Here is an 18,131-nt window from a genome sequence, read left to right as displayed (position 1 = left end):
CTCAGAATACCATTTACTAGAATGATATACAAGGTAGGGAAAGAAAAACACTTGAGTAGTTATTAGATTTGAAATTACCATTTCAGATGTCCCATATTTCGAGAATTTGATTAATCCTAGTCTCCACTGTGAAATCTGAGCTTTTTGAAGGAAATCTGAGATTTCTGTAATGAATTAGCCTTTTAGGAAATAGAGGAATCCATAGAACAAATGGGTGAATCCACGGAACAAATACTTCTGTATAGAACCTGAGGAACTTTATAGGTTTCAAAACAAACAGAATAATGGAACAGTTTGAGGAATTTCTGACTGTATATCTCATAAAATTTAATAATTTATTTCTGGAAAATATAAATTGAGAGCTTAAAAGACAGAATGGAATTTACATTATTTTACAAAATCACTCAAGTACAGTATTCTCAACAAACGTGTTGGTGGGCAAAGAATTCTGTCTTCTTCAAATATCTCATTGTATGGTGCAAATGTGACCTCTTACTTTTTTATTTTAAGCTAATTTTTCCCTTTATTCACCCATCTTCTTTAACATTAAAGATGTGCAAATTACAGAATACATGTAATAGCATTAGAAATCCTGATTCTGTATTTCCAATTACTACATTCGTAAAAAATTAGTGTCCTACTTCACTGCTAAGCTGAGACTCTAGGGTATTGGTGAAAAGAGCCTTATTTGAATATCTCATCCTTTGAATACTGAATTATATAATGCTTTCCAGAGGAATAGGAAGGGTTTTAGAATTTTATAGATCACTATCTGACTGATCTAGTTTGTCTCATTTTGTACTTCTGGGAATAGAAGATTTAATCTTTCTTAGTCTAAAGAAAAGATTAATATTTTAACATCTCCTCGTATTATAGATTTGGGAACTACTTTCATGCCACATAGAATTGTACATTTCTCCATTATTTTGGATGATATAACTGTACCTCTGATCTAACAACGCACACACTGCATTCCCTGGAGCTAAAAGTAATTTTTGGGCATTTGAGATCAAATTCATAGGCTTTTCTAGGAGGAAATCCATTGTGGTCTTAGAACATGATCTGTCTTTTGTTAGAATATAAGTTTGGGGAAAAAGCTGAGGGTGTCTTAAGCAGCTCTAAGGCAAGTAGTAAGTAAATAAATAATGACATGATTATCGTTCTAGTACTACCTATATTAAAATGCACACAAATGCCTAATAATTGTTTATAATTATTCCTAATTTTAAATCCTGTCTACTTTCCAAAAGGCTTTGGGACTTATTTTGGTAAACACACACACACACACACACACAGCAGAACAATTTGAAATTATAGTAAACAAAACGTTTGATCAGAAACCAGGCAAAAAAAACAGGAGAAATGAAACTGGGTCAAGGTGAGTGAAGCAGTTGGAAGACTCAGGTTGGAATTGCTGGCAGGGAAGGCAAAATGGGAAGCACCATACAAATCATGGTCTTTTACACCTTCTAAAATAAGACCTGGAAATTCTTCATCAAAGTCAAAATTAATACATTCTAAGAAGAATTTATCATAGGATTCTTCTAAAATAATAAGAAACTGAAAACTTTAGTGATCAGACACATCATACAACTGCACAAAATTCTGGTTGGTCAATATTCTCTTATTTTAAAAAATGTTAAGTCATCATTGATAGAATTTCCACATTCTTCCTTCATGCTACCACATATTGTCTTGGGATGACTGCACTTCTTTCCCTCTAAGTTGAGATATTGTGTTTTTATTGGATTTGAAGAATTTTTAGAGGCATGATAGTAGAGGACTAGTTTGAAAATAAGGAGATCCTTTTTAGTGCATTATGTTAACTTGTGCTATGAGAATAAGTGAAACGTGTACTTCATGTGGAGCATAGTTGGGAAAATTCTTCTGTAAAGGGCCAGAGAATAATTATTTTATGTTTGCAGGTCAGATGAATCTGATGCAACTACTCAGCTGTGCCCTTCTAGTGTGAAAGTGAATGGGCAGGGCAGGACTGTGTTCCAATAAAACTTTATTTATGGACATTGAGAGTCACAGTAGAGCCGAACACATACCTTTTCCTTCAGAATAAAGCAGGTCTTCAACTTCAGATATTCTCACCATTCCTCACTAATGTGACAAAATTTAAAGATGTGCTTGATATTCTCAAGTTTGATGCTATCTTTCTCCTTGAGAAATAAAGTACTTAACCTAAAGACTTTTCATGCGCTTACCATGCTTAGAATCTAGGCTCATTCTTTTCACTTTTTTTTTTTTTTAGCTTGAAGGTTGTCCATCTTTATGGCTGCACCATCACTTCTGACCTGTGCAAAATAAAAGAAACTTACAAAAGAGTCAAAATATTTCATGACACTTCCACACTTACCCACTACTGTTTTCAGGAAAATAGAATTTCTAGTAATAAGGACACTGAAAATATACTAAGTTAAATATGCCCAGAAATTTTTCCCAATTAAAGTGAGATAAAAGTTATTTTTGCATCAAGAGATAGATAATCAAGGAATAAGTGCATGTAAAGTATTGGCATCTCATACAAAAATAACATATTTTTGTATGTCAAACACCTCTACCCCCCATAATGATAAAATTAAAAAGTACAAAATTTTAAATATTGGTATCTTCTTGCCTGTTTGTACTATTTGTCTATAATGTGTTTAAACTTTTACCTGAGATCCCTAAATGGTAAATTGCACTCTACTTTTCTTGAGTCACTTAGTGTGTTATGAGAGAAGAATAATTTGGTTAACTCTGGAAGGAATATTTTCTCTTTTATAGGCCATACATATTTAATTGTATGTATTATGATTTTATATGTAATACAGCAATGTCAAATATGTTGATTTCTTCGCGACTTGTGTCAGAGTATTGTGGTGGCTTCTGGGGAGCTCTATATCCTACAGGGTACTTTCACAAACTGCAGACAAGGCTGTGCCCTTTGACTTGAGTCTCCGTAGTGAGTATTTTATGCCAAGGAAAGTAGCTATGCACTGTCTCTGGCAGGGTTTCCCAGACACTGGATAAGGATTCATGTGGATGTGGAAAGTTAGGGAAGTGGGGCAGGTAGAATGGTCAAGGGAAGGAAGATAAGCAACAGTACAACACCGACATCAAGCAATGTCACCCAGTGATGACTGTCTCAGTCCCAATGCTGAAGGTTATTATGCAGGTCAACTTAGAGTTGTTCTACATAGAGGGCAAGGGGGCTTGAACACCACCACTACTTTCAGAGGAGATAACAAATTGCTCAGGTCCCTACAGCTGAATAGATGCACACGCAAAGCAAACTCTAGCAGCCTTGGGGCAGTCTTCAAACAAGTGATATAGGAGTAAACAGTTGGGTGGAATGCATAGGGGATCTAAGTGGATGGGGCAGAGCAAGATAGCATTTGCTACTTGCACTATGGAGGGAAACACGAAGCACTTGAATCAGTGATCTGGTTTGAATCCTAGTTCTAGTCATTGTGTGATTTTAGTTGTTTCTCTCAACCTGAGATTTAGTTTTCTTATTCTCTATAATTGGGAAGCCTAACCTTGCGAAGGATATTTAAAGGATGACCTATGATTGCATGGTGACAAAACAGGGAAAGGATCTTAGGCAGAGGCAATACTGTGGAGGAAGCATGGAGTCTTAAAAAGACTGCTTAATTTTTGGGAAACAGTATTGCTGGAGGACAGATCCACGTGTGCAGTAGGTATGTGGGTGGAAATGGGGTCTTGTGGTGACACTTAAGAGGGAAGCATAATCTCTTTTTGGAAGGTCTGGGAAATGATATCTAATTTAAGGTCTAAAGAAGGGGAGGTGGATATTAGGTCAATATGGTAACTGAGTTGACATAGTGCATCCACTTCAAACACAGAGATGAGGAAAAAAAAATACAACCAAAAGGGTGTAATATAAAGCCAAACTCAAAGCAAAAAGGTGGGGTAGATTAAAGATGGTAAAAAATTCTTTACTACTCCCTCTAACTGAGAGATGGTGACTATTTACCCTCCTTTTGAGTCTGGTTTGGTCTTAGTGATTAGCTTGAGCAATAGAAGTTCAGCTGAACTAACATTTTAAGACTACTGAGGCTAGGTTGTAAGAAGCCTTGAACCCAAGGCCGAAGACCCTTTGAACACTCATTGGTGGAATCCTGAGGCACCATGTAAGTTGTCCAACTATCTTGAGGGAGGGACCATGTGAAGAAACCGTGAGACCCTATGAAAGCAAATGTTGAACTAAAATTCAAAAATTCAAGGGATCCCTGGGTGGCTCAGCGGTTTAGCACATGCCTTTGGCCCAGGGCACGATCCTGGAGCCCCGGGATCAAGTCGTATGTCGGGCTCCCAGTATGGAGCCTGCCTCTGCCTCTGCCTGTGTCTCTGCCTCTCTCTCTATGTCTATCATAAATTTTAAAAAATCATCAATATAATTCACCACATTAACAAGATAGTGAAGGAAAAAAACATGATCACCTAAATAGATGCTGGAAGCATCTAACAAAATGAAAAATCCACTCATGATAAATATTCTTAACAATGTAGGAATAGAGGACAATTCTTAAACACTATAAAGAACATCTACAAAAACCTCTACAGTTAACATCACAATTAACAGTGGAAGAATGAATGACTTCCCCTGTGATTAGGAACAAAGCAAGGAGATCTGTTTTTACTACTATAATTCTACATTGTACTAGAAGTCCAAACCAGTGTCATAAAGCAAGAAAAAGAAAACATATACAAATGGGAAACAAAGAACTAAAACTATCCTTTTCTTCTCATGACATGCATGACTGTATATGGAGAAAATCCTAAGACTTCTTCCAAATAGCTACTAGAACTAACAAGTGAGATTAGCAAGGTCTCAGAATACAAGTTCATTGTAATTGAAAAATCAATTGAGTTTTATATGCTGGCAACAAATAAAGAAGAGATAGATCATGTTCATTGATAGGCAGACTTAATACTAAGATATCAGTTCTCCCCAAATTGATCTACAAGATTCAACACAACCACAATGCCAGATACATATGTGTAAATTGAAAAACTGATCTTAAAATTTATGTGGAAATATCTAAGACCAAGGAATGTCCAAAACAATTTGGAAAAAGATTAACAAAGCTGTAGGATTTACACTACTTGATTTTGAGACTTTTTATCAAGCAATGTGATCAAGACCACATGGTGTTAGTGAAAAGGATAAATATACAAATCACTTGGACAGAGTAAGTCCAGAAATAGACCTACACATGTGTGGTCATTTGATTTCTGACAAAGGTGATTCTATGATGAGAGGATCCTTTTTTTTTTTCCTCAAAAAGTAGTGCTGAAAGACTTGGATATCCATATAGAAAAAAATAAACTTCAATTTTAAACTCATTCAATACACAAATGAACTCAAAATGGATCATAGATGCAATAGCAAATGAGAAAATCTGTATTTCTGGAAGAAAACATAAGAAATACCTTTGCAACTCTAGGTAGACAGGTTTGTTAGATGGGTCACAAAAATATAAACTACAAAATAAAATATTGATACAATGGATTTTATCAAAACTAAAACCATTTGCTCTTCAAAAGACACCATTAAGAAAATGAAAAGGCAATGCACAGAATGGGAGAAGATTTTCAAAGTATACATATAAATGACAGAGGGCTTGTTTCCAGAATAAAGAAAAAAACATACACAACTCATAAGATGGCAACCTAGTCAAAAATGGCACATGATATGAACAGACATTTCATTAAACAGGATACAAGAATGGCTGATAAGTATATGAAATGTCATACAACATCACAGTTATCAGGGAAATGCGAATTAAAAGCACAATGGGATACCAATATGCATCCATTAGAAACACTTCAGTTAAAAGGACAGCAGCAAGTGTTGACAAGAATGTGGAATAACTAGAACTCTCTCATACTACAGGTAAGAATGTAAAATTAATCCCTTTGGAAAACACTTAGTCATTTGCTTATAAAGCTAAACATATACCTACCATGCGATCCAGAAATCTCACTCCTAGGAATTTACCCAAGAGAAATGGACACATATGTTCCTTCACACAAAGACTTATACAGTAATAGTTATAGTAGGTTTATTAATAATAGTCAAAATCTGGAAATATCCCAAATGTCAATCAAAATATAATGGATAAACACATTGTGATGTATATGTATAATGTAATCCTACTCATTACCAGAAAGGAAAAAATTCTGGAACTGAATTCATTCAGAAAGGAACTGAAATCTGAAACAGCATGAATCAATATAAAATCATTATGCTGAGCAAAAAAAGCCAAACATTTTAGAGTACATGCTGAATGATCCTCATTACGTGAAACTCTAGAAAAGACAAATTACTCCCATTAAATCTAACCTCTGAGGTTCTAATCATGGAGCCCTCTCACAACATGGCAGCTACTTCTTCAAGACCAGCAAGAGAATCTCACTTCAGGCTCCTCAGACAGTCTTATATAACATAATATAATACAAGACTGACATCCCATCACATTCGTAAGATCTGCTCACTTTGAAAAGGAAGGGATTATACAGAGCATGTACACCAAGGAAAGGGAATTTGGGGCCACTGGAGAGTCCTGCTTACCACAGTTGCCTTTTGGGTTTTACTGTCCAAAAGTTTCACTGCACTAAATTTAAATTTCTCTTTCTCTCTGCTACCTGCATATATGATATGAAATGCAAAATTCTTTTTCAACTGAGTGAAGCAAGATGTACGCATGAGACATAGTTTTCTAATGTGGGAAAATGACATAGGAGTGTTGCTTGGTCATTAAAAAGTGGGATCAGATGTTTGAAACTCAACACTCCTCACTCAGTTCTAGTACTGAATGTCTACCCTGCTCTGGTTTGTGAAATGATGTTTATACTGTTTAGAGAATTATAGTGATATTTAATTTTTTATAATGCAAGATTTACCAAAATCTGATAACTGCCAACACATATACACACACAATGTTATATATTGATTACAGAAACAATATACAATCAAAGAGGCAGTTCAACTGGATCTATAATGCTGTATTTTCCAAAACGAGATCTGATAAAATGTTCACATTTGCAATTTTGGGTATATGGGTGTTATATTCTCCTTTCCCTTTTTTTCAGATTTACATAAAGAGAAAGAAAATCACTATGATGTAAATTTGACACATTCTTTTCTTGTAAAATCTTCAATTTTCTTATAACTTCCTTAGTAACAGCAAGCCAAGGCAGATATTCATGAGAAAACCAAGACTCAGGGTCTTGCAGGGGCAAGAGTTTGAGAGTTTGAGAGTTTCTGAACTTACTAATTGGTCCCTCAGTGGTATGCCATTACTTGGATATCTAGTTCCATCTAACAGGCTTATTGGATTTTCTGGCGCAGAGTAACTATAGTGTTAAATGACTTTGAGGAAGGCTCTTGTACCTGAAGGAAATCCTATAGGGTAGATTATAATAGGCTTCCATTAAAAGCGTCTTCCATTTTACTGGGTAAAGGGGAGTTTAAGATGTGGTGCTCATTCCCTGTTATAGGAAATTGGGCCAATTTATGACATAGTGGCAAAGGGATAATTTCTCATGATTCATCACCCTGGTCATTGGCTATCAAGAGGTTTCCCAAAGTATGTTCTCAAGATTACTAACTTGGTGGAAAGCCCTCTGAAATTGAAACAAAACCAAAACCAAACCAAAAACCTGGCTTCCATAGTCAAATACATTTAGAAAATTTTAGATTAAGCAAGTATAAACAGCTTTCTTTATCTCATTCAAGAAGGGATAGAGTAGGATTCTTTTCCAAATTTATTTGTGTTTTAGAAATGTACTTGATCACCATATCATCTTTTCACTGTTTTAAGAAACACACTCTAACAAGATTGTCTTTGATTTTTAAAATCCTTGGGTAGCCACAGAGCAAGCTGATCTTTCTCAAAGTCATGCTGATAAATACAGGTAAGCTCTCTTTACCTACTAAATCACTGGCTCTCAAAGGTTGCTCTGTTATCTCCAATTTCTCATTAGCTGTTTCTGGATGCTAGAACAGAAAAGAAATGCTTCCTATTTCTTTCTTTTCCTTCTTTCTTGAAAAAATTAGAGACAGATTATATAACCCTGGCCTTCCCCTGAGTATATTCTGAGGATATTCAAAAGCATTTATCAGTAACTTGTGAGTGGCTTTGCAGAAGCATCTCACATTTTAGATAAACAGGAGGTTTCTTACTCTTTCTGTAAATCAACTATTTTCTCACTGATTTACATGACAATTTCAGATGAATTGTCAACTTGTACTTGTGCCTAACAAATTAGTCCTAAGCTTCATTGCCTCCTCCTCTCTTTCCCCTGATCTTCTCTGCCATGTAGTTCATGATGTATAAATAAACACTTAGAAATATGAAAGGCAACCCAATAGGAACTTTAAGAATCTTTTCATAAGCCGAAGAGTCCTTTCAAAATGTGATTCCTTAATAGAATCAACTAGAAAGTCCAGAAATAAACCCAAATATAGAGAGAGGAATTAAGTATGTCAAAAGTAACATTTAAATCCATGGAGGAGGGAGCCCTGGTAGAGACTAAAGGGAGAGCTATTTGGGTATATGAAATGGGACCAGATCATAGAGGACTCTGAATGCCCAGATGAAGAGTTTACCCTTAGTTCACTTTTTATTGGGGAACCTCTAGGAATTGACGGGCTAGGGTGCAGGTTATCATCTCAACCTTTATCGACATTTTTGGCCAGATAATTCTTTGGCATGGGAAGTTAGCCCCGTGTATCACAGGATGTTTAGCAGCTTCCCTGGCCTCTACCTACTTGATGTTAGAAGCATCTTCCCCTTTACAAATTGTGATAACCAAAAATGTCTCCAAACATTGCCAAATGTCTCCTGGACAACAAAATTATCACAGACTGAGAACAACTGAGCTCTAGGACGACAGATTAACTGGTGTTTGAGAAGGACTGTCCAGTTGTGGTTGTTGCAGAACAAACAGAAGGTGAGCAGGACAGGACCCTGAGACAATGTCTTAGAGGCTATCCCAGTACACTAGGTATGGTACATTTTTACAGTAAGGGCCTCTAATAAAGTACATATCCTTCTATCTGTGACCTTGTATGGTCCCCTCCCACATTGATACAGGGCTTGGCCACGTGACTTGCCTTGATCAGTGAAATATCAGCAACCACGACACAAGCTGAGCCTTGAGAAGCATGTGTGCGTTGGAACTTAACCTCTTGGAACACTGCCCCCATGAAACAAAGCCCACACTACCCTCCTGAAGACACATGGTCCAGCTAACAGCCAATACCAACTTCCAGATATGAGTGAGGCCCTTTAACATCATGTAGCTACAGTGACTACATGATCTTAGGCAAGCCTGCAGAAAAACTACCTACCTGAGCCCTGCCCAAGTTAATAACAACTTAATTATGAACAAAAGAGATGGCTGCTGTTTTAAATCACTGAGTGATTGTATTGTTATGCAGTGATAGATAACTTATAGTAGGTCTGGAGTAGATCACCATCACTGGAAATGAAAAGATGTATACACAAGACATTCACAAGAATCCGTATTTCTTGATGACCCTTCAGTGAAGGGACTCAGTGAAAGGGCAAAACGGGTAAAAAAAAAAAAAAAAAAATAGAAGAATTGAGAAGCTGAGTGTAAAGGGCAGATTGAATTCAGGATTGAAGTTGCATGAGCAGTCTTCAAGAAAACACTTCTGACTAGGCAGTTAAAAGTATTAACTCATCTATTTTGAAAACTACTGATACTTAGTAATTGCTAACAGTATAATGATAATAATACCCCAAAGGTTCAGTTTAACAAGTATATTTCTAAAGCTTTAAAGGCATTACCAAGCTAGCCACTTCTTATTTCATATGGAAAAATCAATCTTTAGAATAAACAGGAAAGCACATAAACTCAAAATCAATAACAATTTATATTGCACTAATGATAAAATTCATTTCAATGTATTAGCTGTCCACTTGTATGGAACTATATTCACTTAGCAATTAGATTGCTAAGACCATGGCCTTTAATGGAATGCCTCTCATAATTGACCAGTTAAATTTACAGATGGTGATTATCAGTGGTATTTACACTTGATAAATGCTGACCGTTGACTCTGTTCATTGTATTATTCAAGAATTAGCAGTTCCTCAGATGGTTAGCACTTAGCTTTATGTTTAAGAACACCAGCCTGGAGGGATGTCTGTCAAATCCCCTACTTTATTTTAATCCTAATAAAAAAAAAATCAACTAATAAGCAATAAAGAAAATCTGGAATGAGATAAAAATGGAAATATGGAGTCATAACTAAAAGAAATGGCAGTAAATAAAAGAGAGCCTAAAGCGAGGAGGGAATGCATTATGTGAAAATAACCCAAATGCATTTTCAAAGGCTGTTAGGATCACAGAAGAGAACATATGCGTAAGTTATTTGACAGAGGGAGGGTCTCTTGGAAACACCGTAAGATCTAAAAAAAAAAAAAAAAAAAAAAACAAAAAAAAAAAAACCTCAAAATTACTGACTTTGTAAGATCTTGTACCCATGAAACAGTATTAAAGAAACAACAGCACTGCTGAAGTGAATATTTAAGATGAAAAGGTAACATGAGCTTGGATATATTATTTCCGTCGAGATTAATCTAAGAAAAAAAAAAGAAAGAAAGAAAGGAAAAAGGTACTCTAGTCTTTAAATGCTGCTGCCTGCCAAAGGAGTTTGGTTTTTAATTGTTTCTCAGGTTGAGGAGACAAGGACGGAGAAAGCTTACTTGGATGGAGGGGCCTGGAGGACCTACGTGACTTCTACCGCGTGTAGACCAGGTGGAATTCAGTGTTGGAAGGACACGGACTAAATCAGAGGACGGGGTCTCCTGGGAACTCTCGTGGCCTAGTTCGCGAGAGACTCGTATACGCAGACGGTCACCACCGCTCCGGATTGCAAGGTCATAAACCGCACAGGACCTTCCGCGACTTGGAGTCCTACCCCGCCGTCCCACCCGCCCCTTCCTGCACGCTCCCGCTAGCTGCCGGCTCTCCCGGGGCAAACCGCTTCACGCCGCCGGGCCGGGCGAGGCCAACGCCGGGACCCCGCGTGGGTGGCCGCCAACCGGGCGGGGCGGGGCGGGGCGGGGCGGGGGGGGGGCGGTGCAGGAGGCCGCGCGGGCCGCGGAGGCCAGAGCCGGAGCCGCGCGCCCCTCCTACCTGGCTGGGCGGGGCCGGCGGGGAGGGCGAGGGCGAGGCCAGGGCGAGGGCCAGGGCCAGGGCCAGGGCCGCCCCGCCGGGCGCTCAGTGTCTGCGGCCGCAGGACGCGGCGTCGGGGCGCACCCGCCCGCTCCCGGGACCCAGGCGCCGCGCGCCGCCGCCGCCCGAGCGCCGCCCCCGCCCCGCCCGGACATTCCCGCAAGTGGCCGAACCGGCCGGACGGGCCCGACTCGCCGCCGCTCCGGGCGGCAGCAGGTGTCCCGGCGGGCAGAGCGCCCCAGCGCCGCGGAGCCGTCCGGGCTCGCCTCGCCTCGCCTCGCCTCGCCTCGCCTCGCCGGCGGGATGGAGGCGGGCGGGGACCGCGCGGAGCTGGCCCACCTGCGCTCGGTCTTCGCCGCGTGCGACGCGAACCGCTCGGGGCGCCTGGAGCGCGAGGAGTTCGGCGCGCTGTGCGCGGAGCTGCGCGTGCGGCCGGCCGACGCCGAGGCCGTGTTCCAGCGCCTGGACGCCGACCGCGACGGCGCCATCACCTTCCAGGAGTTCGCGCGCGGCTTCCGCGGGGCCCCCCGCCACCCCCACCCCCACCCCCACCCCGCGCCCGCCTCCGCGTCGGCCGGGCCCGACCCCGACCCCGACCCCGACGACAGCGGCGAGGACGAGGGCGAGGACGAGGGCGAGGGCGGCGGGGACGCGCGGGCGGCCGCCTGGGGTCGGACGAGCCCGGGCCGGGCCTGGCGGGACTTCCAGGAGCGACTCGGCGACGAGGCCAGATTCATCCCCAGGTGCGCGTGGGCTCGGAGCGCGGGGCGGGGGCTCGGAGCGCGGGGCGGGGGCTCGGAGCGCGGGGCGGGGGCGGGGCTCGCTCCGGGCCCTCCCGAGCGCTGCGGGGTGGGCGGGCCCGCCGCACCCTTCTCCTCGGGGCTCGCTTTCCGCGGTCCCGCGACTCCCCTTCTCCGAGAGAGGAGATCGCCCTAGAGCGCGCTCGCAGTCGGGGTTGGGGGAGAAAGTTTCGCTTGCTCGTTTCTGAGCCCTGCGGAGCTCACCTTGTTGATTCCCAGGCGAGGGTCGAGGAGCGCTCCCCGCATCGCGTCGCGTCGCACCTTCCCCGGGGCCTCCTGGCTGCGCCCCAAGCGGCGACCCGCAGCTGCGAGTGGCCGAATGCCAGATCGGCGTCCTGGGTAGGCAGTCGGTCTTGTTGATTTCCTGCAACTACACCGAAAACGAAACACGTTGGGCATTTGCATTGCTGGACTTTAGGTCTTCAGTGATGCCTGCTGTGTGCCAAGCGTTTTGCAGAGTTCGTTCATTTAATTTTTGCAGCCACTCTGGAAGGTGGGTTTTCTTATCTCTGACTGATGGAGAAACTTAGACCCAGAAATTTAGATGTGTAAGACGTTAGGGAACTTGACTAGCTAATAAAAGAGCAGAGATTTGATCTGGATGTTGAACTGAAAAACTCGGCTTTCGTACGCTGGAATAGAATGATAAAATCATACGATAAACTCTCTGGCTTGGACAGACATGAGATCAAGTTACTAACTTAATTCCCCGGGGGCAAAGAGCATACCTGCAGAGGCAGGGCATGGAGAGAAAGATGCTCAGGTTTTATTCAAGAGTCATTTGCATCTATCTGTTCGTGCCCTCCTGTCATGGTATGTCTCGAAACTGCTATTTTCACATCTTCCTCTACACTTCCTCCTCAGGCACTACAAACACGTTAAAGCTATAAAAATGTATTTCTGCTCCCTGTGTGGGTTCTAGTTGAAAGCTTATGGAGCTGTGGCTGTCGCTATTAAGAACTGAGAGGTTTCATTTTCGCTGGCAGCTCACGTATTTTAGATATGAGACTCAGAAAAGCAAGTAGCCCTGGAAGGGTCAGCGGTCTTGCTCGCTCACCCATTCACAGCTTGGACCTGCAGGCCTGGGAGTTCCACTTCCTCCTCTGCCCAGCTCCTCCCTCCATTGGAGAGGAAGGCATGGAGAGTGACTCACTGCAAGTATGAGTTGAATGGTGTGGAGAAAGTGGGTGTGATACCCATCTTTTCTATTATTTACAAGTGAGTTAAAATGCAACGTCTCTTCCAGGAAAGCACAAGTTTAAACACTGCTATAAACTATACTGGTGGAATTATCATTTATCTGTAACTTGGTTTGGGTCCAACTAATTAAAGAAGGTAACAATTTTAAGAGTAAGGAAAGGAGAGCCCATGCATACCATGTTTTACAAACACATACCTACACACAGATCTGCTTTTCACAGTAGTCAGGTCTCAGCAGTAAATATTTGACACTTAACCTTGAAATGATTAGGATGATCCTCTTAGAATCAGGATTAATATTAAATGAGGATTTAATATTACTGGTGACGTTATTATCATGGCTTTCCAAACTCTTCAAAGGTTATCAAATTTAATGGGCACCAGTGTCACCTGGTAGACTTGTGTTTTTAAGCCACACCCTCTTCTGATTGGAGATTAACAAGCACAATATTTGCCTTCCTGTGCTTGTTCAACTGGAAAAGAACTAAACTGAGTTGCTTCATCTGATTGTTACCATGGCAGCCATTAACTGTTTCTGGTAAATTCGAGCGCTTCTATTCCACTTCCGCATACAGCTGTTCATCTTCTCTTCCTCTCATCCAAGTGTGGTAAAAATCTTTTGTTCTCGATAAAGCAATTGGCATTATTTCAGCCAAATAAATTCTGCAGACGTTATTGGGTGCTTATTTTGTGCCAGACATGATTGTAGATACTGCCCTACGTCCCTGGGACCAAAGAGAAGGATGAGCTGTAGTTCATGTCCTCAAGAAGTTTATAGTCTGGGTGAAACATTTCTCAAAAATTTCATCAAAGAACATTGCAAGAGATTTCACATATAGTGGACATAGCCCAACAGAGAGCAACTAGGAGCTGTCTTTGAAATGTTGAGTTTTCATTTTTAAAAAGGTCATGTATTTGTCCATTTTACTCCATAATATATCAGGGCTCATTTTAATATAAAATATTACACTTTCCTCCAGTGGGAAGATTGTTTCTCTAGGAAGGTATGCCATTTCATTTGGTGGCTTTGTTCCTCATGTGGCACACCATCCTATCCCTGGTGGCTTCTTGTCCCGTGCTTATCCAGGGGGTTTCCATGTCTAGTTTGAGAAAAACAGGTATCAGATGTAAGAATGTTTGACTCCTATAAGGCAAAATGTAGTAGGGTTAGCAGAATTTCCATTTGTAAGACCTTTCTAGCTTCTGGTTTTAAAATATTAAAGCAAGTTTGGGTTAAATTACCCAATCATTAATAATTGTGATCTTAGAGGAGAAGTAATGTTGTACTGTAAAAAGATGAAAGTGGTCTCTGGGATGTGTGTCAATGCACTTAGTGTTGTTTTTTTCTTGTAAGATTGAAAGATTCCTTCCGCTAACATCCCCAGTAGTCAAGTGACCTGTTAACTGAGCTGGCAGGTGTTAAATGGTCTACAGGGTCAGGATGGTCATCAGCACTTCCTAGTGAACTGGAATCAGGTCAGCCAACAGGTGAAATCAGAATGGTCAAGGTTAAAGAAGAGAATTCCGGAAGAAAGATTGTACAGTGTCAAGAAAACTCCATGAAGTGGGGAGAAAATGTTGGGTGAGAGACAGAGAACACACTTGAATCACCTAACCTGGCCAATATCTTGTGCCAGGGTTGTTATGAAAGGGAGTTTTGTACCTAGTAAGTACTTAATAAGTGTGCTGAGTATATGTTTGCAGAATGAGCAGAATAAAATGGTGTTTTTTGATTCCTTGATTCGTATACTGAGAATGCAGTTTATGTTATGTGCATTTTCTTCATTTGTTTTGTTGATTCTCTCTCTCTCTCTCTCTCTTTTTTATATTCTGGTGTGAGCTGGCCATGGTGTTCCAAGATTGGCAAGAAGAGAGGGAAGTAAGACATGTGTGTGCACGTGTGCATTTAACATTTGACCAGGGGTAGGAGGATGCCAGAATTCTCTCCTCTAGTTGGGCCTGAAGCTTTTCAGAGTTTTCTTTGATAAGTCAACTTAGAACCCCACATTTTCACAAAGAGGTGAGGATCCAGCTGGCACCAGAACCATAGTGGATTTGTGCATGGGACAGGTACTGCCACAGTGGCTAGATCAGGGATAGACCGAGGGTGGCACTTGTGATGTAACAGGTGTTAGTATGATTGGTGACCTGCCAGGCACGGCTAGGCTGCCATCTGTTCAGGTGCCAATATTGGACCTATGTGGTCAGCTGTTTCTCATGGTTTGTGACCTTTCTACGTACACACTGTTGAAGGGGAGGCTTTCATCTCGATAATTTAGAAACAATAAATTTAGTTGAGAAGAACCAAGACTACCCACTTGTGAGCTGTATATGGATTATCAAAAACAGTGTACTTCAGCATATCTCTATAACCATAGTGATGATTATGAAAATCAAAAGAAAAAGGTCAGTGGCTGAACACCAATCCCACTGAAGCAGGACATTTTTATTTTATTTTATTTTATTTTGATTAATTAATTTATATATTTATTCATTTATGAAGTGGGACATTTTAAAAACATGTAGCTACAGGTAGGCAGAGGGATAGTTTTCATACTGGTCAGGGTTTCTTTTACATTTCCCCATCTTGGGTTCCATGTTAGCCCTTTCCAGTCCGATTGCTTTCTTTCCTAATAATGTGGTTGCTTCATGAACCCCCTTCTCTTCCATTATGCGCTTCGCAAGATGGGAAGGCAGAAGGCAGATGGCAGCAGAGAAACATAAACTCAGAGAGAGGGCTAGAGACATGGAGGGGGGAGAGGGGCCAGGTGAGGGGTGGGGAAAGACAGAGATCAACAGACAGACGGATTAGATAGTGTCTCAGTTTCCCCTCTCTTTCCACTGAACGAGTTTATGGCCATGAGCCTGAGACGAGAGAGTCAAATCAGCTCTGCTTTATTAGATTTTAGCTCTTGAGTATCCTCAGTAGGTGAGCAACTTGTTGCCTTGGATGGTGTTTGTAATATTTGAAGATATGTTTTTCCACTCATGTGGCCAGGAATATTATCTGGTGTTCATCTAAGGAGGTAAAGACTTGTTCTAGTCTTGAAGGACGAGAGTGGTTTGGACCCCAGTCCTGGAAGATAATTGAGGTTGTTTTTCGCTGTGTGTCTTATATACCTCTGGCCCTGGCTTTGGGATCTATCCGAGTTCTGGCAACAGTCTTTCCAGAACTCTTTGCTTTTCTGTGTTCAGAAGTATACTATATATATGTATACTGACTATATATACTATATATGTGTATTCTGACAGTTGTTGGTCTGTTTTGTCCTTTTTCGTGTATCCTCCACTATAATTCTTGTGTGTCATTACCCTGTCTGTTAAGAAAACCACAGCTTTGCCCTGAACCTTCCCAGCTTTGCTCCTGGGCTTTGTAGTAGTCTGTGCATGGCTTGGTTTTTTTTTTTTTTTCTTTTTTTTAAGATTTATTTATTTATTTATGATGAGAGAGAGAGAGAGAGAGAGAGAGAGAGAGAGAGAGAGAGAGGCAGAGACACAGGAGGAGGGAGAAGCAGGCTCCATGCTGGGAGCCCGAAGCAGGACTCGATCCCGGGACTCCAGGATCGTGCCCTGGGCCAAGGGCAGGCGCTAAACTGCTGAACCACCCAGGGATCCCCCATGGCTTGGCTTTTATGGGCTCTGCTTGCTGGTGGTCCCCCCTGGTTTTGATATTTGAATTTTATCTCAAGGTAATAATTGAATTTTGGCCTCCTGGCCCCAGAAACATCTTTTGGCCTTCCTATCCTTGGAGGGTTGACTCTCTGGCCAGATGGTTAGCGGCCCTGCTCCAGACTATGAGATCTCACTGCTAGTTCAGAGTTTTGTTGTTAGGTTTTGATAAGAGATTATTTATCCTTATGGTGTGAACACAAAGAAAAAGGCTTAAAATGGCATGTCCTTGGGAAGACTATACTCCAGGAACCACAGATTATTCTTTTAGCTTTTCTTTTATCCTGAAAATTTGATTGGCTCCTTCCCAAATCACTATTCATATTCGTGGTTATACTGCCCCTGTCACTCTGAGCATATGGAAATCTTTGCCTGTTTCTTCATTTCTGCCTGGGCTACATAATCTTATTTCATTCGAAAAATGGAAGCGGCTGGATCGTGCCAGTTCTGTCTTGAATGGAGGTTTGGAGGCTGACAGCAGAAACGAGACGTTGTAGGTGATGAGGAAGACATTCAAGTGCCTAGGTTTTTCTCTCCTAAAATGATGTACACAGTTTACAGTTTTGCTTCATGCATACCTTGTTACAGTTTTGGTAGCTCCCCATTGCCGTATGTAGTTGGAAGGAAGAAATTCCTTACTATGGGCATTCAGGCTGCTTCTATTTGATGATATTAGTCTTATATCAGGTTGTAAAATGGAAAGCAAACACTATTTTCCAGAAGGAAGTTGTAATGGGGGAATATATGTATGACACATGATTTCTTTAGAATTAGTTCCTCAAAAAAATTCCATTACTTCAACTTGTAAATATTTGGGATTTTCAAAATTAGAATTGCTTATGTCAGAGCAGTTATAAAAGAATGGTGGAGTTTAACCCTTAAGGACTTTGTATGTCTTATAAAAAGATCTACAGATGCAGTAACTCAAGCATGTTTAATTCTTTCTCATTCACTCAAAGTGCCTGCCAGTGCCCTAGGCACTAGAGAGACTTTATGGACTTGACCCTGACCTCCAAGGACCTTATTGGTCTTAATTTGTTAAGTATGTAGGAGTTTCTGATAATCTGAAGGACCTGAGATTGCAGTATAATCCATGAAAAAATACCTCCTGGTATATACCCCAGGCTGTGGACATTTCATATCAAGAATGTTTCTCAAATCAGGGGCCATAGATCTTTCGGGGTCTTTCCATGTATACTTGGAAATCTTAGAATATCAAATGTTTTTTTTTTC

General features: G+C 41.2%; 1 protein-coding gene and 1 long non-coding RNA gene across 6 annotated transcripts in view; one reads left to right on the top strand and one right to left on the bottom strand.

Moving 5' to 3' along the window:
* Window positions 1–18,131, top strand: part of RASEF (RAS and EF-hand domain containing) — a 180,545-nt gene that overhangs the window by 96,827 nt on the left and 65,587 nt on the right. Inside the window, exon 1 of one of the 5 annotated variants that reach the window (XM_072762951.1) lies at window positions 11,286–11,972. The exons of 2 other annotated variants lie outside the window; for them this stretch is intronic. In XM_072762951.1, the coding sequence (XP_072619052.1) occupies window positions 11,533–11,972 (440 nt within the window). In that variant the 5' untranslated portion in view covers window positions 11,286–11,532. Of the gene's footprint in view, window positions 1–11,285; window positions 11,973–12,066; window positions 12,523–18,131 lie in introns of those variants that run through there. 2 more of the 5 variants (XM_072762957.1, XM_072762970.1) reach the window with 2 other exon arrangements.
* Window positions 1,995–12,399, bottom strand: LOC140599619 (uncharacterized). Its single transcript, XR_012002458.1, has 2 exons — window positions 12,234–12,399; window positions 1,995–2,303 (listed from the first exon to the last, which is right to left on the bottom strand). It is a non-coding gene; the product is annotated as an uncharacterized lncRNA (long non-coding RNA).

The sequence above is a fragment of the Vulpes vulpes genome, chromosome 1, assembly GCF_048418805.1.
Source record: "Vulpes vulpes isolate BD-2025 chromosome 1, VulVul3, whole genome shotgun sequence".
In the NCBI taxonomy this organism is placed as follows: domain Eukaryota; kingdom Metazoa; phylum Chordata; class Mammalia; order Carnivora; family Canidae; genus Vulpes; species Vulpes vulpes.
The sequence above is the reverse complement of the archived record's forward strand: the minus strand, read 5'-3'. Positions and strand labels throughout refer to the sequence as shown.